The following is a 22,810-nucleotide window of genomic DNA, read 5'->3' as shown; positions in this document are numbered from 1 at the left end:
AAGCTTATTGCAAGTTTGTCAGTGTCTGACACCACAACAAACATGTATACCAACTGGATTTTGTTTCTTTCATTCTGAAGATGTATGTTTGAACATCGCTTTTCAGTTGAGTTCAAGTAATTTCCAGTCCGCAATACATGTCACAAGGCACTTTACAAAAACAGTTCCAAGTCATTGTCAGGTATACAGAAAAGCACAAAAAAAATTCTTATTCATATCAGTCCCATAAAATCATACAGAAAGCTTAGATTCAACTAAGCATATATGAAGCAAGACATTGTAATTTAAAATCAAAAAAGCCAATAGGTCAAAAGTCATGCATCTGGAAGAAAGCACAAGCAATTGAGTCACCGTCTTTGCAGCAATTCCTCTTGTTCACAGGTTTAACCATGGACAGATGACTGAACTAAATTGCTGACTGTACAGCAATCCTTCATACTGAGCATGTGGTCATAGCAGAAGGGAGTTCTTCCCTTTAAACAGGAAGAAATCTCCAGTAGAACAAGAATCAGTGTGACGTCACCGTCTGGCACAATCAACAGGGAGTTTGAGAGAAGCAAAAGCAAGCACAGAAAAACGAAACTAACAAAACATTGGTCAATGAGCAGTTTGTGTCAGAAGGAAAATCTGTTTATGTAGAGTTGATAGCAGTAGTAAGTCTGTGGGTGGGAATGAAAGCTGATGGCAGCAATAATTACAAGTGATGCAGAAATACATACATGGAGAGTAGTAGGAGAAAGTAGCAAAGTAAGGGAAGAGGAGGCTGTGTATCTAAGAACATTGCAGCATAACATCAGGAGTACCTTAAACACTCTAACTGTAATTTATTTACATATATATATATGTATTTGAGATATATATATATATTTAAGACTATTTAAGACTGGTCTTAAATTCATATATTTCTATCAGCTTTTTGAGAGTCTGTGCAACACACAATGACAGGTTTTCCTATGAACTGAACATATCAATAGTATAATGGGAGAAATACAAATGAACAATATCTATCAATCATCATGTCCTGACCGAATGTCTGTGTGAATCAAAATGTAAATAGTTTGAAGGGGGAAAACCTCTAAAGTTTTTCCTTTTCATTTAAAGCAGTTAGAAAGTTGTAAAACGTCACTTTTCATTGTTGGAACATCTATGGCCTGTTAGAGTGACTAACATTGAAAATATGAGAATACAATGCACGGTTTCACTTCCTTGTATAAGGAAACAAAGGAGAAGACTTGTTAGCAAGTAAGGTGAAGTTCACTCTGACTTGCGCCAAAAGAATGAATGTGTATGAGACAGACACACACTCATTCACACAGTCCAGTAAAGGCTAGCTCAGACTTGCTAAGTAAAAATTCCCTTTCACGGTCCATTTACCCTTTCAGAACCCTGAGCATATTGAAATTAACCAGACATGATGTTATTTTACTCCTCAGCCAGCAGGCACTATTCCAAAACTCCTCAAGCACATCTAATGATAAATGGTGATAATTTCTACTTGGAAGAATTTGCTCTCTGTTTAATGATCAGCATAAATTGCGTCAGAGTAACTGTACTGTTTTAGATTTTAGGAAGGATCAAGTCTCATGACTTCCTGTGCATGAAAACCCAGAGTTGCGCAACAGCCTTCGAGACTCTGCACTCTGAAAACCACTAAATGAAAATGCAACCCATTTGAATCGTGCCAAATCAACACCAAGTAAAACAGCAGTGTTGAGTAAATGATTGTATTAAACATACAAGTTTCTGTTGTACATTTCTTTCAATGCCTCCAAGCAAAAATAACAATAACTGGTAGTTTTCTGAAAATGTGTGTGTATGTGGAGTGAAGTAAAAACTTATTTTGTCAGACTTCGGGGTCCCTTCTAAGCAGAAGAAGGTATTTTCTTTCACTTTTCTAAGAAATTCAAAGAACGTTCTCATCCATTCAGCACCAAGCAAGTTCAAACTTGACAATGAAAGCTTTCATCTACTATCGGTGTTGTGTGTCAATGTAAACTGTAAAGCACACTCAATTTACACTTACTTTAAGTTAGCCTCAATGATCCAGAACCGTCTTTTAAGAAGGGTTAAAAGAAAATATGCCAGTAATGGAGAAAAAAATGACTAAATGTTCTTTTGGTAAATGGTTAGTAATAAATGAGTCATTTTTGAATGCATTGATTTTAGAGTGCACAGTGCAATCGCTGATTCTCTGCACCTTTCATAAGCTGCCACAGTGGTCCTGAAAGGCAGCCAACACTTCAGCTTCCACACACATGCTTCTGTCTGGTTTTCATTACAGTGTCTAGCCCAAAATGAGTGCGTTTTCTGAAAGACAAATTGCTCAATATTCAGGCAAAAGTACTCTGCTGCTGGCAGAGTAAAGGCGGCCGGATTATTAATTTGAGGTGTGGAACCTATGGGAAATGATGCATGATGCTGCCACCACTATCTTTAGCTTTCCAGAGTATGGTGATTAATTTTACAGAAGGGTTAAAAATTTTATTTTTGGTATACTACCAAACAGAGCCTACTCTTTGTTTCTCAATGCTGTGTCACTTTAATGGCTAGTACAAACCTTAAATGGAACATCTTGCGGCTTTTGTTTTTCAGTTTTTCCACAAATGCCTGTTTTGTGACATTCACACCAAATACCTTTTTTTTTGTGGAGTTATACTGAGATGATGTTGCACACAAATTGATTCTTTTTTTACTAATTAGGTGACTTTTAAGTAAAATCAGTTGCACTGAGTTTTATTCAAAGAAAGCAGACACAAAGTGATGAACATTTATATTTCTCAATAGAAAAAAAATAGAATTTTTGAACAACTCGATAATTAAGAATTGCTTTTTCTTGGTCTGTCGACTAAGAACCCAATAAAATGCATGGAAGTTCATGGTTGCAATGTGACAGAATATGAAAATGACTAACTGTGTCGGAAATTGTAAGAGACTATTTTGTTAATCGAGCACAAAATTCACTAAATTGAGATTGCTCGTTTATGATTATTTATAAGGATGTCTAATGGTAATAACCCCAGAGCGGATCAGTTTGTTTAAAAAAATGGACCAGTTAATTGGATTAAATGAACAGAAATAAAACAATGCAGATGATGAAATATCTGACTCAGGAAGTTAAGTGTTGATTTTCTGAAGAGTTTAGATTTTAATTGGCCAGTATGGGGATTGAACCCATGACCTTGGCACAATAAGAACCACACTCTGATCAGCTGAGCTAACCAGCCATTCATAATGTTGAGTTTTCATCCATGTAAGAAAAACTTACATGATCTTGACAAAAGTGAAATTCTAATGTTTTTCAAAATCAACATGCATAATGGTTTAATTTAAAGCCTCCTGCTATTTTTAATGGCGTACAATGCAGTTGCATGAAGAATTCACTAGGTGGCAGCAGTTAACAGTTTGGAACACCAGCAACAACACAACCTTTACTGTTTTTAATCGCCTGAATAAAATTGATACTCTAGTTGTAAGTTTCTGTTTAGATTCTTGCACCTGAAGATATAGTAATCTATTAGTTTAAGTGGTCGGTCTGAATATTTTATAACTAAACGATATTTACAGCATGCAGTCATATTCAATGGATTAGAACAATGAGTTTTTCAGAGACTTATCAGATGAAAAGCATCATATGAAAAATGACAATCTTTAAGCAAATATTAAACATTTTATTCACTAATCCCACATTTCTGTATTTGAATGTTTGTTTGTTTCTTTATTTTTTGATTGGTGTGATGTGACATTCTAATCTCACATATCGCTTTTTCATTTGCTGCAAGCAGAAATTCATCATAATCAGCAGAAATAAAGATTTGAAAACCTCAGTCTGTGTGTAATTATGAATATAATCACAACTTACTTAGTGAGCTACTGAAAAATAAATGATTTCCCAATTTAACAAACCAAAATAAAACCTCTCTAAGCTTTGTATGTTTCTTTCTTCTTCAGAGATACTAAGCGATGAAAAGAGGAACGCATTTCCTTTGGCCTACTGAAATGGATGGGCCCGGTTCATTTCAAGATGTCTGATGAGAAATCAATTCGGACCATGTGAGATGTGTCCGCCATGGTCTCTCTTTTATACAAAAGGAGAACTCTTTCACTGGGATAGCTACTTGGCTGTTCAACCTTCTGACTTCAATTTGTCTCAATGGTTCAGTGACTGTCCACGCTGTGCACATGATGTTCATTATGCTAAATGTAATCCACTGAGGAGCTGCACATGTGGAATTAAGAGGAGGGCTGTCCTGCATGTGACACTCTTAGATGAAATTAAGTTCGTACCGCAGTCACTCTGGGAAAGAGCTGGCAAACCTGTCCTTCGAAACCGACAGTCGGTTTTCTGACGGTATGCACACTTTGTAGGCGAAATGTTTCTGTTCAAACCTGTCAAAAGAAACGGTGATGGTGGAGGTATACGGGAAGATTTAACTGGAGCCCAGAGGGCTAGCTAAGAGGATTTTCCATTTTAACGTCTCACCAGCTGTCAGTCACTCAGTCCTGATTTCCAAGGGACTGAAATCAAGGCTCTCTTCGTTCATGAGATAAGAGCCTCGATGGACAAGGATTGTAAATTTGTAAATGCTTTGCACAAAAGCTCTTATGTTTCAAAATAACAACAAATGTACTTGTGCCATCCTTTCAGACGTGAATGGAATAACCTTGTAAAACTATTCATACGACTTGCTCTTTTTTGAAACACCTAGTTTGTCACTACAAACTTCAAAGTATTTCACTTGATTTTCATGTGAAAGACCAACACAAGGTTTTGCAACATTATAAAGTGGTAGAAAATGGGGAGGAGAGGTTAGATTTATTGGCATGTATGACAAATAGTTCTGCTGTAGACAGTTCAGGAAGGCAGCCAAGTTTTGGTAGCTTCAAAGTTGTGTGTACTCTTCCTGTAGGTTGTACATTTCCTATGTGGTATCAGAGAAAAGGGGTCTAACTACAGAGGCATGTCAGTTTCTAGATTTTCTTTGTAGCAGAATTTGAAATGGGTCAGTTTGCTGCCACTTTATTGCTATGCACCACCTTTTGTAGGCCTATCACATAGAATCCTAATTACAGTAAGCTTGTGGATATAACACAGCAAAACAAAATGTGGTAAAGTTCAAGAGGTACTTGGTCACTGCACACACAACAAACTGCACAAACTTGCCGCCGGAAATGATTTTATTTTTTAGGAGCAGTGGTTTGAAACCATTTGGAGAGGTTGTGGAAGCTGTTAGTGCAATCAGCTTTCAAGAATGTCATGACACAAATGTGCTTTGTGCACAATATGTCGGGTTAGGTCGAATCTCTGACTTTTAGCACTTATTTATTCGAGACAATAACTCACCTTTGTGATGTTAATGTTGCTCTTGCGGGTGTAAAAATGGGTTTCTCTCTTTTCAGACCATGTTGCCTCTAATACTGCAATCCTCTTTGTGAACATGACGTTGTGCTGCTGATAGAAAGCAGGATTAACCCATACATAGAAAGAGAGTAGAACATTAAGAGAGCTTCATGGAGCACTCAGCAGAACGGCAACGCTCATGTTATACTCAGGAGCTGAGGGCAATGGGTTCCTCTTCCCATGCGCACAAGGACATCAGATAAAAAAAAGTCTTTCCTCCTCCAAGATTTCAGCAGGCTCACCACAACAACAACAACAACAATGCATGCTGCAGGGACCATTACCTCGGTGACGCCCTCTTGGTGGGAAAATTTCCTAGGGGACGCCCTCTGCTGACACGCCTAGAGGTAGCCGGTATCTTCCTGCAGGCAGGTGCATCCTGTGCACCAGCAGACGGAGCAGTCTGAGAAAGGCTTAACTTTTTTTTTTTTTAGACTCACAAATGGTTTGGTAAGCAACAGCAAAAGAAAGTGAGTATATGCCAGGATTCAGATTAGAATACTGTATTTGTTTTGCAAATTTTATGATTGTTTTAAGTTCATCTTGCTTCGTTTTGGGGATTCCCTATGGATTTAAGTGACTGTTGGAGGTCTTTTCTTTTTTTTTTTATTCTGTTAACATAACTTGCTGCACAACAAGACTGAGGGGCCCCAGTAGATTCAGGGTCAGATCTCAGGGCCAGCGATGGAAAGATTTGAATATGAGCGCTCTGTGGACGGAGTAAGAGAGAGCCAGCACATTGACTACCGAGAAGTTGTAGGGGACACACAGCCTTCATATACGAGTGCTCCACTTAAGGAAGGGGATCATTGTATCCGGCACATTTCACATATCCATGGACACGAAACAGCAGCACAGCGGTACAACGCCATTCGGACTCAAGCAGGTTTTTCTCCAGAAAAGTGAGTGTTCAACATTTACTTTTTTTTTTTTTTTGACAAACCTATGACTACGTCATACTCCCTTCATGAGGAGAGAGTATGAAGTAGTCATAGGTTCGTCAAACCTATGACCTATATCAAACCTATGACTGGGAGCATAAATAATACTTATGATCCCAGTCGTACCTGGCGACAGGTTAAATTTTAACCTTGTTGCTGCAACTCGCCTTGCTGTTAATGCCTGAGTCCTGGCTCACCACGATCTCCACGTTGTTTAAGACAATGGAGATGCAGATGCTCCCATCATCACCAGTCAGGCAGATCCTTTGGCTCTCCTGGGCGCTGCCGTCCGTGGAAATGGGTCTGGTGGATTCAGATATGCTGCTCTCCAGTAGACTTGCTCCCAGTAAACTGTTCAGGTCTCCGTTGAAAGACAGTTTTCTCTGATTGTCACTTGGCTGCATATCGGACGGGTCGAGCTTCAGGATGTCCCGGAGGAAAGTTGAGTGAAAGGAAAAAGGTAGTAGAAAAAAGGACACAGATGAGGCAGCACACTGAAAAATGTAGATGAACTGCAGGCCAATCACCTCCATGTTCGATTGATGAAGCAATTCCAAAGGAAGCCCTGATCGAGTATTGAGTTTTCCTGATGAAATATTCAAAATGTCTGAGAAATTGAATTTGGATTTTCATTAACTTTAAACACCAATCATTAAAATGACGAATAACATAAAAATGAAATAAACAAACATTTTGATGATATTCAAATTCGTGAGATGAACTTGAATATTGTCAAGTCACACATGCTAAAGAAGTTCATGTTGGTCAGGCTGATTGTCAGCACACATGCCTGCACCTTGCAAATTCCTGGTTTGAACTGACCCACTGTTGATGCAGTCGACGCTAACGCAACACTAAGAGCTCCTCTTGAGTAGACAGGTGTTATTTTGAACCCGACCCTTTCTGATCCTCGTGCACAAGCTCTGTGATTCACCACTCGGGCGAGAGCAAGCAGAATGCAGCGGGGAAGACAAACAATGCTGAATCAAGTGCTCAGAATAGCAGCAGTGCATAAAAGAACCACTGACCCATATCTGTAATGACCCACATTCAATATCACAGAAAGACAAAGTGTAACAGATCTTCCTGAGTCAACTTGGCAAATAGCAAGCAACTCTTACCAAAGACTCATCCAGGGAGGAGTGTGAATTATATTTGTCAAAATTCTGCCCTCTATTTGCAATGGCTTGTATAGCACAGTTCTGATTGGCAGTTTTCTCCTGGCCTCTCTGAGCTGCAGTGAGGTAATGACAGATAAAATTAGCAGTGAGGAAGCAATAGGAAATGATTCTTGGCTGTCATCTGCTTGATGACAAGGGCAAAATGTCAATTAGGACGCATGACTGCATGAAACAGCTATCACTTGCAAGGTTTGCGTACAGAGGGGTTAGGATTACTTCTGAAACCATTCATGTAAAGTCATGCTCGGTTTCAGAGTGATTTCTTATCGTTTTAAATATGACATCCTCTGGCACTTGTTAACTTCCCAATATGAGATGTTATCTGAGCAGAAAGCGGCTAATGCAAAGAAACCCAATGAGCTAACAGACATAAAAAAAACCCTCACCTTGTAGTGTCTATAATGCTGACCTTGCATAGCTAGATTTCCCGTAACTGCTTTCATGTGAATGAAGTGGTGACCGCTCTGTGCAATCAGGCCTATTATGATCATGTGAATGAGACGCAATTCAAAACAACCTTTTCTAACATTAGCAAGATGGTTCACCTAAAAAAAGAACCAGCAGTCATGAGACATATTAGGTTTTGCGTATCTGATAAACGCAAAAACTGAAAAGCCACAAAATGTTCTTGTTCATTGTCTGAAACGTCCAGAATACACAATGCTAATAGCTAGTCTGTTTGTAGGGCCTTTCAGCAGTTGTCCTACCTCTTTAAGTTTCAAATTTTATTATAAACCTTAGCGTATTTTTAGGGAATTGTACACTGTAGATGAAACAATAGTGCATAAATGTAATAATGGTCGGGGTTAACCTGGATTCAGCCGTGCACATCCCACAGCATCATGCTGCCACAGCTATGTTTCCCCATAGGGATGCTCAAGGTTAGTTTTCTCTCACCCATAAGATTTCCTTGTAGATCAATTTTGGTGTCACTGGATTTCATAGAGTTGCAAGAGTGAATGGGGCTAAATATAAAAACATAGCATGATTTTCAATTGTAATTTTTTATTTTTTAATAATAAATGTTGAACAGTACAAGTAATGTTTCTTCCACTTCACAATTATGCGTGCTGGTCTATCAAAAACAATCCCAGGAAACTGAATTGCTCGGCTGCAAAATGTGGAAAACCTTAAAGCAGCATTACTACTTTTGCAACACACTGTTATTTTATCTGGCACTAGATCAGCAACATCCTGTAGCTGCTGAGTGGTGCTCAGGTGGTTAATGAGTGACTACTGGAAGTATGGCCCCAAACCGGATTCTGCCTAGGCACCCAACCCCAAAGAGTTTTATCTCGGCCCTGATCGCAGGATCGATCGGGTTAACTGGCCTCATGGTGGAAGTAGGGAGGAGGGGATGTGACGCTGCTCTCAGTACATAATACCAACACTGTCTGCAGACGGCGACCAAGCAACCACTTCTCAGCCTCCTGCAGACATATATATTCACATCTTGGACTGAAAAAGGATCTTTGTTTTCATCTTGTTCATTTCTCTACGAGGTATTTTAGTAGTTCCGCCTTTACAGTCGCCTTCGTACGGTTTCGCGAGGGACTCGCAGCTGGAAAGTTGTTCCCTATTTTTTTTTTTTTGTCAACGTGGGCATCTGGTTTCTCAGGCAGCTGCTAGCTTACTCAAAGAAAGATGCCCGACTTTACTCTTGGGGTAAACTTAAACAATTTAAGCCACTTTATTGGCTGCTAAACGGCGTGCAAGCTTAAGTCGTAGACCTTAAATTCTCGGAAGAATCGACTGAACCCTAAGATAGGCAACAAAACCTGCTAATGCTACATGCTAGCGGTCGCTCCCACATGTCTACAAACGGAGTAGTCTGGATGTAGTTCATGTGGTTACCCACAAGTTCGCCATCGTTAATGTGGAAATATATTGCCTTTATAATGGGTTCAACAGCAAAACTGTCCGAAATGTTTTAATTTTATTTATGCAGCTTTATTTTTATTTTTTAAATGATAAAAAAAATATTGTTGACTCAGCGTTTAAATCTTTAACATTTATATGGGCGTTATAATGTTGCAAACTGGTGGTGATAATAATGTTTTACTATTTAACCTCTGAGAGTGACTAGCAGATATTAGACATTATTGCTCAAAGCTAATAATGTTAATCATTGAACTAGCTAACCTAGATGTAGCCACTGAAGTGTGTAAACAGGTGTTCACGCATCTTTTTCTACCAGCTAAATAGCTGATTTAATGCAACTTTTGTGGAAGTTTCGGTAAATTTTGCTAACAGGACATTATTTTACAAGTTTTTTTCTTGAATACAGTCGAAATAAAGGAGACCTGTGAGTCCAGTGCCAAACTTGCGTTAGAGATATGTTAAAAATAACAGAAGTCTTTCTTCTAGATATTCACCATTATTTATAGGGACATTCTACAGTATAAATAATATATATGAACCTTATTACTAATTCGGCGTGATTAAAACGCTAAAATTGAACGAATAGTTGCGACATTTACCTACTGTATCTTCAATGCAAGTAGTTTGTTAGTGCTTTTCACTATACTTCCTTCATTACTCTTAAACATACCTTTCGAAAAGCTGCAGGAAAAAAGAAACACGTTTTTTCAGGTTTTTGTTTTGCTGGTATATAGTAATATATTGATTGCAGTTAGTTCCTCATAACTTTTTCCATCTGCATGGTAAAGACCAGTTAAAAGATAAACAAGATTAGAAAAATACCATACGGTGGGCTGCATCCTGTTCCCAAAATGTAGAGATAAGCGGGGCCCCGTAATAGATTTCAAGGCCCATCATAGATGGTCAAATAGAGATACTCCTTTGATGCACCTCAGTGTAAAAAACAAAGAATGATCTGAAGCATCGGATTTTTTGTTATGTTATCTACGGGTGTGGAGTGCTAGCAGCTAGTGTTTGCTGGCTGCCGATAATCTAATCTAGGTCACCAGGCCAGTGACACTTCAGTCAAGATACATATGATGGTGCAGAGGAGTGTTTGTGTGTGTAATGCAGCATTTAGTTTACTATAATTTTGAGCTAAATTCAAGATGTATGTTTTTTTAAATTCAAAAGGTCCCATTGTTTACCCACAGCGATGGATTTGTGCGTTACTTGGTCAACGTTCAGGGTTTATGCCAAACATTGGATAGTGTGAGGACTATTGCACTTATTATTATTTTTTTCTTTTATTTTGTGATGCAATATTTCAGATCTCGTGGTGACAGTGGATTACTTTTTAACTAAGCTTCTCTGTGATTTAAAATGTTTCATACAGAACACCGCATTTTGTACGGGTCCTGCAAAACATTAAATCCCTGTCGTCATGTGCATATTGTAAATTTTTTCCTGCGGTTGCGCTTCTGTGTGATCTTTTGGCAGCATGGCGGATTATTTAATCAGTGGTGGTACGGGCTACATCCCAGATGATGGACTGTCAGCACAGCAGCTCTTTTCAGTTGGCGACGGCCTTACATACAAGTAAGTATCCACGCATCACAAAATGCAAGTTTCTCTTTCCTTTCTTTTCTTCCCCACACATCTCTGTACATTCGTGAAACAGAATCAAAAGGTTTAAGATTTTTTCTTTTTACGCGCTCAATTAGGTTAGGTTAAGATAAGTGTGCACATCAGTGCTTTGTAATGGTCAACGCATTTTGAACCAGCAGATCTGACCAACAGTGTGTTGTCTCGGATGGCCATACGGCTGAAGAGCTATGCTCTAAAGGAGATGGGTTGACTTACAAGTGAGTAAACCAATCATCTTCAAACTATTAAAGAAACCCTCTGTCTATGGAGGATGTTTTTTTTTTTTTTGAAGGGGGAAGCAAATTATTGCTCTTTAAAGAAAAACTATTTGCATTTATCCCAAAATTATGATGATTTTTATGCAATAAAGTGTCAGAAGCTTGCTTAAATGCTCAACTTGATCTTGGTTATGGGGGAAACAAAAAATTTGCTCCCATCAGCATAACGCTTGTTATTGTTATTTACCTAAACAGATCAGTAAAGTGCTTGACCTCTCTTGTAAACACAGAATGCATGACTAACACTTTATGCTATTTCTTGCACAGGTTGTGCTCCGTCAGAGGGTCTAATTAAGCACCGTTGCCTCACCCTTTCTTGCTTCTCTCTTACCATGTTGGTGGCACATGCTTTATGGATCAGCTAGCCATGGGTTGAAACTTAAATTCATAGTTGAAACCTATAAGTTTACATGCACTGTATTAATAGACGCATAATCTTTTTTTTTTCTTATTGTTTTTGTTCACCAGTGTTAAATCAGACAGGTTTGGGCAGTTAGGATTGCCAAAATTATTTTTAATTGCTAAATACCAGGAAAAAAAAGTTGAGGTTTTTAATTTAGTTTATCAAGTGGATCAGTTTCTTTTCCGACAGAGAAACAAATAAGAGTTGAATTCAAATGGACTTAAAAGCCTCGGAAAGACTTCGCTTAAAAAATGTGTTTTTAAAAATGTTTTTTAAAATTGTTTTTATTATCCTGGCACTAAACAACTAGATATAATTCTGCTTATCACGAGAACGATTCAGTATCACAGCAAGAGAGAAAGAAAAGTTATGTTTCTTTTCTGCAGTGTAGGTAAACCTCGGGTTTCATCTGTATAGAAATAGCTAAACATAAAGCCATCCATCTTTTGGTTTTGGAACAAAAAAATTCTGAACCTGAGATGCATGTGCAGCTTCTTTCCACTCACATAAATCCCGAACCATTTTATCAGTTTTCAACTCTTACTCATGCTCTGGATCCCTTTACAACTGTCCTCTAAAGCACTTTTAATTATTAGCTGAAAATCTCTGGCCTCGTTCTGTTTCTGCTTCGCTGCTGCTTAGCAATAAGACGACATTCCTGTTTCTGTAAAACATTTTACTTATAGCTGCCTGAATGGGCATCATGTAACTTAGTTAAAGGTTTCGTTGTCTTTTTGTTTTGTTTTGGGTTTTTTTCTCTAAAAAGGATAATTGTAGCACTGGTTGAAATTCAGCATTTTTTTTTCTCGAAACAAGATAGTAGTAAAAAATGTGATGTGTAAAATCATTAGTTGTTTTTTTTTTTTACTCGCAAAAAATCTAACAAGCAAGATCACACAGGAACTCATTGTTAGTGAAACTTCCTGTATCATTGTGCCATAAATACCACATGCAGAAATTACACTTCAGATGTCCTTCTATGCTTTCGGATATGTGCACCTGCATGTTAAATACTTCAGACTGATTAACATGGGTAAACCCAGGTGTTATTTGTGTAACAGGCAGAAACAAGAAGATAGACTACTTGTTTTAATGTCGAGAGATTAATCTGTGAAAAAGCGAAAGTGGCACCATGACGGGGATTAAATTACAGTGCTTAACAAGAATATTGTAATATATGTTTGATAGAAAGATGAAGATAGATTATAGTGCAGTATTGTCTGAAAACTGGATAGTTTGCGTTGTATTTAAAAGTAGAGCAGAGGTTCACTTTCCATCAGGACAACAACTCTCAAGGTGGAGATAGAAGAGAACCCATTACAGGCTCACTTTCCTTCCTCTTTACTGACTGCTTGGTCTATAACATGAAATTGCAATGAAATAAATGTAAATTTGAAGTTTGTTACATGAGAATGATTGGAAAAGGTCAATGGGTTTTAAAAAAAATCAAAGGATAATACATGAATTAAAGCATCCACCATAATTCATGGTTGTACAAAAACATTCAGCCAGACAGTATTGTTTCAGAAACATGATTGGCATGCAGAATACCATTCTTTGTCACAGTCAAGTAATGGGTGTCTATGCAGACCATTTATAGATTTGAAGTGTAATTTGGTTTTAATTTGATACTGGATTTTAAGAATGCTCTTTAGATTTATTTAATTTGTTTTGATTGTTCCCATTCAAAAATGCGAGATCCCTTTAATGCTAAGGATGAGAGAAAGTGAGCAAAGTGACCTTTGGTTTTTTTTGTTTTTTTTTATCTTCAAACACTCCCACTTAGCATCCTGGATTTGTCTACATTTAACATTCAAATGAAAACCACAATAAGGCCACAGGCTTTTGTTTCCTTTTGGAATCGGAGCCTGTTTGCTTCTGACTCTTGAGTCGGTTCAGCCTGTGATGCTGCTGAGGTCTGAGGCTTCAGCTAAATGCTAACAGATGTGGATCCTTCGTACTGTTGGCGGCTGGGACTCCTGCCTTTTAGTGTCCCATTCAGGGAAGCTATTTTTGACTCCTGGTCTCCACCCACACTGAAGCAAAATAGATTAAAAGTCATCCCTCATATTCCAGTCTCCTGCACTCTTCATCTTTCCTCAGTTTGGATCCATTCCCACTATGTACTCCTCATCTGACATTCATTTTAAAAATGCAAAGCTCCCATTTAGTCCTGTGCCGCTCCATTCGTCTACTGCATGGTCTCACACCCATCTGCAAAAACGACTAAATACACACAGACTGCCTGAAGGGGGGAGGGGGACACACTATTTCTGTCTAGCTTTTTCTCCTCAAAATTATTTCACTCTAGTTCCTGTAGTGTTTACTCAGCATGAAGAGGTCAACTCTAGCTGTTTAGTAGGTACATGGTGTACCCTGCTGTCCTTAGTGTCTGTTCTCAGCCATGTTTTTCTTCTGCAAAACATAAAGAGGCAACTCGTAACAATAAGATGTAATTCAAGTCCTCAGTTTGGTATAAAAACGGTTTATGTTGTTCTGTCGGCTCATATTAAGTGAAGTCTTAATCTGGAGCTCCTGGAGTGTCTATTAATTAATTATGTTTTGAGATTTCAATGATGATCCATTATTTTTCCATTTTTTTCTCTTTAATTTCTGATTTCTTCTTTGTCTTTCAGTGACTTCCTGATTTTGCCTGGCTTCATTGACTTTACCTCTGATGAAGTGGTGAGTACTATTTCAGCTTTTAGTGTTTTTTTTTTGTTTGTTTGTTTTTTTTTTCCATGAGCTAGAACTTCCTAGTTACCGCTTTACTCCCTCATGACGAAAACGTTTGGAAATTATCTTCTTAAATGAAAAGAAAGCAGAGCTACACGTAAAATCTTCCACTGTGCATCGCTGCCTCGTTTTCTATATCCAGTTGTTTACAGAAGTCGTGGTATTTTCCACTTCTTACTGACACGAGAGCTGCACTTTTTCTGACTTGCTGTTTTTGCTTAGTGTGGTTAGACAGCGGCTGCACCCACACCCCTCATGTTTATGTTCACGTCTGGTCAGTGGCTCATCCGTCGCTCAACAGATGAGTTAATCTCTGGGCTCTACACAAAATGAAACCTCCCTCTTCTGCTCCATCCATTTCTAAGGGTTTTAGTTAATTGATCTATAATCTCTCTGCGATTTTTCCAGAGCTGTTGTTTACGACTGACCAGTTTAACGGGCTCAGTTTGACATTATTTAATAATAGATACATGGAAACAGCCTGTTTCTGTTGGCGGTCTGAGAGTCCGGTTTGAGCATTGACAAGTTAACATTCATGCAAGTATGCTAGCTAGGAGTGCCAAGTTATTTAAAAAAAGAAATCATTAAAAACAAAACTCTACAATTTTTTTTTTGTTGTACTGTTTTTAATACTTGACAAGTGTTTTCTGCTGCTGTTTTAAAGAAACAAGTTTAAAGAAATATTTCTGATCACAACAAACATGGAAAGCCATGACAGGAAATACTAGGCGTAACACCCCTGAGTCATTGAGAACATATTGGTTTGATACTTGAAGTTCCATTTTGAAGATTAAATTTGTGAGGTTTTTGACTTCCCTCTCTGACTCAAAGCTTCCCGTTGAGTAAAATCAGAATACGATATTATACTGTTTGCCTTCACTGTGAACTCCTGAGAAACACGGCGATCTGCCTCCATAGTTTACGTTTATGTGAGATAGAGAGCAAATCTGAGACGTGAGTGAGACTGATTTGCTGGTTTCCCATGCGAGGAATGCTGCTTCTGTTTTATTTTTTATTTTTTCGCTCACAAGTGTTTAAAAAAAAAAAAAAAAGAATCCCAAAAGTGCTGATTCTTGTGGGAGTGGATGATAAGTGAAGGTAAATTATGTTGTTTAGGGAAACATAATGTTGAGCCAGACCCCAATTTACTGGATTTGATGTTCAGCCATCTTAAATCACAGAGTAATGCCAAACTTGCTTTGGGACTTTTCCTTTCACTTTAATCAGCATTGACTAAAAATAGTGTGTATAGTGTATTACTCCCCCTGCTGGATGAAGTGTGCAATCTGTTTTAACTTTTACAGGACCTGACGTCAGCACTCACCAAGAAGATCACCCTGAAAACCCCTCTTATCTCGTCGCCCATGGACACCGTCTCAGAGTCAGCCATGGCAATTGCTATGGCGGTAAGGAAATGCAGACTTCGCTTTTGTTTTTTTTATCTAAGCGTACAACTTTTTAAAGCTAAATGTGGTTTTCCTTCCTAATTTGCTAGCTAATGGGAGGAATGGGATTCATTCATCACAACTGCACACCTGAATTCCAAGCCAATGAGGTCCGGAAGGTCAAGGTAAAGGAACAATTTCCGCTTCTATCATACTAATTATAAATGATGGGTATTTTTTTTAGTCATGCATGTTGTGTTTTATTTTGACCCCAGAGGTTGTTGTGGTGTTTCTGTTTTGTCAAATCTTACCAAAATGGAATAAAGTACAAATGATTAATCTGAAGCTGCTCTCTCGACTTTTCCTAATTTTTTTCCCCATATCTTTTTTTATATAGCATATGGTAACTTTCACCTTCTGTGTGTGATGCATGTTTTTGTTATTGCTGTGTATGTTTTCCCTTTTTTTGTTGCGTGCGGTGTATTACAATTTCTTACTTGTGTGGAGTTGTTTTTGCTCCGTCTGCTGCTTCACTCACAAACAAAAGCGCACTTTGGTCACAAAATGATTCATGATTTCATTTACTTTTATGTTCCTTTCCAGAGGTTCGAACAGGGCTTTATCACAGACCCGGTCGTAATGAGTCCGCGTCACACGATTGGAGATGTGTTTGAGGCCAAAGTAAGACACGGTTTCTCTGGAATTCCCATCACGGAGACGGGAAAAATGGGCAGCAAGCTGGTTGGGATTGTCACCTCCAGAGACATCGACTTCCTCTCTGAGAAGGACCATGGCAAGCCTCTGGAGGAGGTGTGCTACTTAACATTTCTGGGAGTTTTTCACACATTGATTTTGTTTTGTTACCGTAATCATGCTTGCAATCTTCCAGGCTATGACGAAAAGAGAGGACTTGGTGGTAGCTCCAGCTGGCGTCACGCTCAAAGAAGCCAATGATATTTTACAGAGGAGCAAAAAAGGTAAACATTGGCGTGTTAAAGCAGAGCTTCTTGTGTTGCTTCCTAAGCTCATTTTGACACTCTCATTTCAGGCAAGCTTCCCATTGTGAATGATAATGACGAGCTGGTGGCCATTATCGCCAGGACAGATCTGAAGAAGAACAGAGACTACCCGCTAGCATCAAAAGATTCACGCAAACAGCTTCTCTGTGGTGCCGCCATCGGCACCCGGGAGGATGACAAATACAGACTGGACCTACTGGTGCAGGCTGGGGTTGATGTGGTTGTGCTGGTAGGTGTTATTTATATATATTTTGTATTTTATATATTATTTTCCCCGAGGTAAAGTCAGTGACGTGGTATCTTCATGACACAGTTTATCTTTTAACAACAGCATGGTATAACATATAGTGGAGGGGAACTTTTCCTCGATTCAATAAACACGTAAAAAACAGTGTGATACTGTTACGGTAAATCAAACGTTAGTGCAATCACAATATATATCCACTTCCGCACCATTGATTGGTTCATGTTAAATTCTCTCGCTGCTGCTCTGTTCCCGTGTTCTACTGCGTGACTGATCGCCTTGAGCTTAAACTCTGCGTCGTAAGCGTGTCTCTTAATAGGAGCCATTTTGGGGTCTTTACACAAAACCCAGCGTGCACCGCGCGCTTCTTCTACGGGGGAAAATGAAGTCGGTGGCTGCTTACCGTAGTTGCGAGACCTGTTGTGGCTCAATATTGGTCCATATATAAGGCGCACCGGATTATAAGGCGCACTCTCGGCTTTTGAGAAAATTGAAGGTTTTTAGGTGCGCCTTATAGTGAGGAAAATACGGTAATTTGTTCATATTTTATTCAGAACTTTCTGAAGTGTGGTATACTTTTACCTAAAACAAAAAATGTTTCTGTATTTCCAGGATTCTTCACAGGGCAACTCAGTGTATCAGATCAACATGATCAGCTACATTAAACAAAAGCATCCTGAATTACAAGTCGTGGGAGGAAACGGTGAGTTTGTTGCAATTGGAAATAGCTGAGTATCTGGGTTAAAAGTTAAAATCAAGCAACTGCTAACAGTTCTTGGAACTGTCTTTCTTACAAAATGTTGCAAGGGTAGAATTGCTGCTGTTTTATTAACCCCCCCCCCCCCTCCCCTCCCCTCCCCTCCCCTGCAGTGGTTACAGCAGCCCAGGCCAAGAATCTGATTGATGCCGGTGTGGATGCTCTGAGGGTTGGGATGGGTTGTGGCTCCATTTGCATCACGCAGGAAGGTACTTGACAATTGAGCACAAAGATGGCAATGCAGAAAAGTTTGCAGTCCGCTCATCACTTGCAAAGCTATGGGACTGCAGGTCCACTACAGCAGACTGACTGCCCTGCATCAACTGTACTTATTTATTTTTCTTAATTCCTTTTAGTGATGGCGTGTGGGCGTCCTCAGGGAACCTCTGTGTATAAAGTAGCAGAGTACGCGAGACGTTTTGGCGTTCCGGTGATTGCGGATGGCGGTATTCAGACTGTGGGCCACGTGGTGAAGGCTCTGTCTCTGGGAGCATCGACTGGTGAGGCCCAAATGTTTACCATGAGAAACAGCCCCGTCCAATTTCTAGCTATTTCATGCCACCTTTTAAATATCTGTTATCATACCATGTGTGAAATCTCTTCAACAGTTATGATGGGCTCCCTGCTAGCTGCGACCACTGAGGCTCCTGGAGAGTACTTCTTCTCAGACGGCGTGCGACTGAAGAAATATCGGGGTATGGGATCTCTGGATGCGATGGAGAAAAGCACCAGCAGCCAGAAGCGCTACTTTAGGTGTGTGGGAGCTAAAAAGTCTTAAATACAAATGTTATATTTGGGTGAAGTGAGTCTTAAGCGGGTGATGTCTTCTCTTCAGTGAGGGTGACAAGGTGAAGGTCGCTCAGGGCGTGTCGGGCTCAGTCCAGGACAAAGGCTCCATCCATAAGTTTGTACCGTACCTCATAGCTGGAATCCAACATGGCTGCCAGGACATCGGAGCAAAGAGCCTGTCTGTCCTCCGGTGGGGTTTCTGTTTTATTTGGAGCACGCGTGTAATATTTATGTATGCTACATTAAAATAATGAGATTTTTTTTTCCTAGTTCTATGATGTACTCTGGGGAACTGAAGTTTGAGAAGCGAACTATGTCCGCACAGGTTGAGGGAGGCGTTCATGGACTACACTCGTAAGTAACTTAAAAAAAAGTATAATTCTAGTATAAAACAAAAATACTGAATTCTCTTCTTTAAAAGCATTTTTTGTAGCACAATTTTTAAACAAGTCACAAATCAAATTTAATTTCAGAAAAAAAATCAAAATATATTAAATATCTAGAATTAAGTTCTTTAGCTCTTCAACCTCTTGAAGGTTTCTATATCGAAAAGAGAATCCAAAGAGCTGGAAATTTACACTCTATGGTGCATCAGTAATTGTATAAAATGGACCACAGTGACATAACATCAAATTGTTTGTTTAAGAGGCATATTTTTCTGAAACACAAATTCATCGCGCCAGAACCAGAGGCTCGATGAATTTGTAACATTCTTCCCTTGGCTATGATTCTGCTCACAGCAAGACTTCAAATTGACATTTTATGCGAAGCACATTTCTAAAGTCTGGGTTTAAGCTGAATGACATCCTACAGACTAAATGCTGATCTTTTTGTTTCTTTGCCTCCACAGTTATGAGAAGCGACTTTACTAAATGGAACTTAAGGAAGAGTGAAGGAGATCCAATCTGACAGTGACCAAATGTTTTAAAAACTTCTGCCAAAATCCGCAACAACACCCTCTCTGCTTCCTCTGCGTTAAGCCCACTCGCTCACTTAGCACAAACGGCTGATTTGGGGTAGAGGACGGCATCGTAGCAAATGGAGAATCTTCAAACCTACACCGACTCTCTGAACACCTCAGACTTTGCTCTTACGAAGTGGCACATCAGGGTTATTGTTAGTCTTTTTTTTTTTGTTTGTTTGTTTGGTTCATGAGTGTGCAGCCCCACACCAGGTTCGTGTGCATGAGGCTGATAGTCGTGAGAGAAACAGCAGTGTGAATTCCAGGTTGTGTGAGGTTACAGTAAAGTCGGGACGGAGTAAAGGCGCGCTGTGTTGTATTTGTCCTGTCAGAAACAGCCGTGGCGCAGGTCAGCAGCATCTTTTTGTGGCTCGTTTTGGGTCCCGCGCCTACTAGCAAACGCGCCACCTGAACCTTAACCCATCCCCGTTCAACAACACACTGTAATGTGTGCAGAACACATGATGGCACGTCTCTCTTTGTGCACCGTGCCAGTCTGGAACGGCAAACCTTTCCGAGTAATAATTCTAGGTCATTGCAGATGTACGCTGCTCGTATTACAGTACGTTATTTACTTGGTGTATAGTGCGTTCTTACAATTGAGTCGTTTGTCATCGTTGTTAATTGAATCAGAATAGAGGGCAGATCTGCAGTGGGGGCTTTTTTTTTTTCTTTTCCTCTTTGGAAATTCAATCATTCTGAGCCAAATAAGCAGTGCCCCATCTCAGTGTTGTTGGTATATTTAACATGGAGGGCACCAAAAGCTAATGAACATAATTTATGTTTAGGATGTATAATGGGTCAATCATAAACACTCAAAGTGACTATTTCCTTGGTCGTAATCTGAATATTTTTTCAGAGAAAAACTCTTTATATTAAACCTGTAGAGTCCTGGCGACTTTGATTTCAGCTGGAAGGTTTTTGATAATGCATGTTTTTTTTCCACTGAGCCAAGCGTGGCTGTGTTTATATTCTGCTTAGATCGCAAACATACTGCCAAGTGTATCTACACTTTTTATTTGAATTTTTTTAAACCTTAGTACCAAAACTGGTGCGGCAGTTAGCTCATCTGTTTTTTTCCCCGTCAGGCATGGATTGTTGCGTTTTTATCTGTTCACCAGAGGTATGCCTTGAAATAGAGATGGACACGTTGGCGCAGTGAATAGCGACACGTTCTTGCCACATTTTATTTGAGTATCTTTGTTCGTCGTTCCGTTGATGTTGGAGTTAGAAATTGTTCAAAGTGGATATCCTTGCCATACTTTTACTGGACTTTTTTTCTTTTCTTTTTTTTCTCTCTAACCCTACGAAGTTTCTCCATCCCACACAAGGTGAACTAACAGTGCTTGCAGCTACAATGACTTTCAAGAAAAATGTACATGACTGTGACTGAAGAAAACAAATGCCTACAATAAGTTTGAAGAATCTGCTTATTTATTCCAGATTCCCTATTTAAAACAGGTCATTCAGCTGTCCAGAATGTCTTAATTGTGAAGTACTGAGTCCTGTTAGTCCATCCACAAAGCACAACTGACATTTTATTAATGTTTCTCTGTATAAATTTCAGTTTTCAGCGATTGTTGACACAGAGTGACACATTTTGCAACCAAAAACCTTCTCTCTCTTTTTTTGTAAACTGATGGGGAAATCTTCAGTTATTATCCATCAGGGGGTTTTGAAGAAGATCATTTTAGGATATGTTTACAGTAAAAACTCTCATAAGAGGAAAGTTGCTTTTGCTGTTTTTAATATGTTAAAATAAATAAATACAATACTGTGCATGAGCTCCTGTCTTTCTTTCTTTTCTTTTCAATGAGATTTATGTTTAATTTTAAGAAAAAGAAGACAAATATTTAACGCTTTATTTCAACTTAAATTAATATGCCAGTCAGAGGATTGTACAGTGCTGTGAAAAAGTACAGATCTCCTTTTTTTGTCACACAGAAATGTTTTGGTTAATCAAACGAAATATTTCTGACAGACAACCAGAGCAAACCGAACCCAGTAATCAAACTTTAATTTAGCAACGGAAACCAGCTATCAAAACCAATCTGTGTTAGAACATGAATAAGCTGTTAACACAGTTCTTGATTCACTTTATATTACCCAGACCCCTTCCTGATTTCTGTCTGATGAAATGGGCATTTTGATCAATTTTACTGAACTAACATCAGCAGCTTGAGAGATTTCAACCACCGAGGTCGACATGCGAACAACTCCCTGAAGGGGCCCCATTTCTCAAACCCTCACCTAGTGCAAAAATAGTGAGAGCGGCATTTTCAACGTATAAGTATACCTTTTAGTGTTAAAACCCCCCCCGACAGAAACTTACACGTGGTAAGTAGTGTTGACTTGACACATAAACTAATTTAGGCACACAGCAGGTTGGCATGACCTGCTTCAGTTGGGTAGTGAACTTCCTCAGGTAAAAGGCTAAAATGATAAAAACAGCTTACTTGGACAATCTTTATTTGACTCCAGCAAATTTTAACTCTCAAAGTTACAAAGCTAAATTACAGGCAAATTTAGACAACGTACAGTGACTGTGGAAGTTTTGTGCTTTAAAAGGTCTGTTTGAGCATCTAACTTTATTTGCTGTATTATGCTATAAATGTAGCTCTAAATAGTCATAACACAGACTTCAACAAATAGTACCCCTCTCTTTTTGAACTATGTTAATTCACTACCACTGTATAATTAAATAAAAATGTTAATGACACAACAAAGGCTTTTAAGATATTATCCTTGTTGCAAATAAATATTTTCTTTTACCTCTTTAGGATTGCTGCAAGTTACATGGACCAACATTGAAGGACGGAACATTGCATCTTGAATTCCAGTGAACGGTAAGTTTGATGTCATCGATTGTAACTGATTATACGGTATAGTTTTATACTCTTTGTAGCATGCTGTGTTTTTTGTTTCTCATTTAAGTTCACTCATGACCCACTTCCAGCACCATCTACAGCAAGGGGGGAGTCGACTTCCAACTCTAGTGAAATACTGGACTTTGTATTTTCTGCTTCCCTTAACCAGAAGAAAGAACAGCAGCATCAATCTCTCCAAGTGATTAAACAGATATCTGTGAGTTCTCACAATTTCTTTAAAATTCTTAGCATACAGTATATCCTCCAATGATTTTATGTATGTGTAAAATTAAGTGACACGCCAAGCATTTTTGGCAAGACCCCCAAGAAACTCTAATCACCTT

At 39.0% G+C, this 22,810-nt stretch overlaps 1 protein-coding gene across 6 annotated transcripts; it reads left to right on the top strand.

Moving 5' to 3' along the window:
- Nucleotides 1-8,881: 8,881 nt before the first annotated feature.
- Nucleotides 8,882-21,378, top strand: impdh1b (IMP (inosine 5'-monophosphate) dehydrogenase 1b). 6 transcript variants are annotated; one of them, XM_032589221.1, is made up of 17 exons: nt 8,882-9,022; nt 10,881-10,979; nt 11,168-11,245; nt 14,345-14,393; nt 15,749-15,850; nt 15,940-16,014; nt 16,227-16,232; nt 16,433-16,639; nt 16,719-16,806; nt 16,878-17,077; nt 17,705-17,795; nt 17,963-18,058; nt 18,206-18,349; nt 18,458-18,602; nt 18,685-18,828; nt 18,909-18,992; nt 19,489-21,378. In XM_032589221.1, exons 2-17 carry the CDS (start codon nt 10,882-10,884, stop codon nt 19,508-19,510), a joined length of 1,629 nt encoding a protein of 542 aa, XP_032445112.1. In that variant the 5' UTR covers nt 8,882-9,022; nt 10,881; the 3' UTR covers nt 19,511-21,378. The 6 variants fall into 6 exon arrangements, with proteins under 6 accessions (XP_032445112.1, XP_032445109.1, XP_032445113.1 ...); XM_032589218.1 differs by having other exon boundaries at nt 11,165-11,245; XM_032589219.1 differs by lacking the exon at nt 8,882-9,022 and adding an exon at nt 9,089-9,185 and having other exon boundaries at nt 11,165-11,245.
- The last annotated feature ends 1,432 nt before the right edge of the window (nt 21,379-22,810 follow it).

The sequence above is a fragment of the Xiphophorus hellerii genome, chromosome 17, assembly GCF_003331165.1.
Source record: "Xiphophorus hellerii strain 12219 chromosome 17, Xiphophorus_hellerii-4.1, whole genome shotgun sequence".
NCBI lineage: Eukaryota > Metazoa > Chordata > Actinopteri > Cyprinodontiformes > Poeciliidae > Xiphophorus > Xiphophorus hellerii.
The sequence above is the reverse complement of the archived record's forward strand: the minus strand, read 5'-3'. Positions and strand labels throughout refer to the sequence as shown.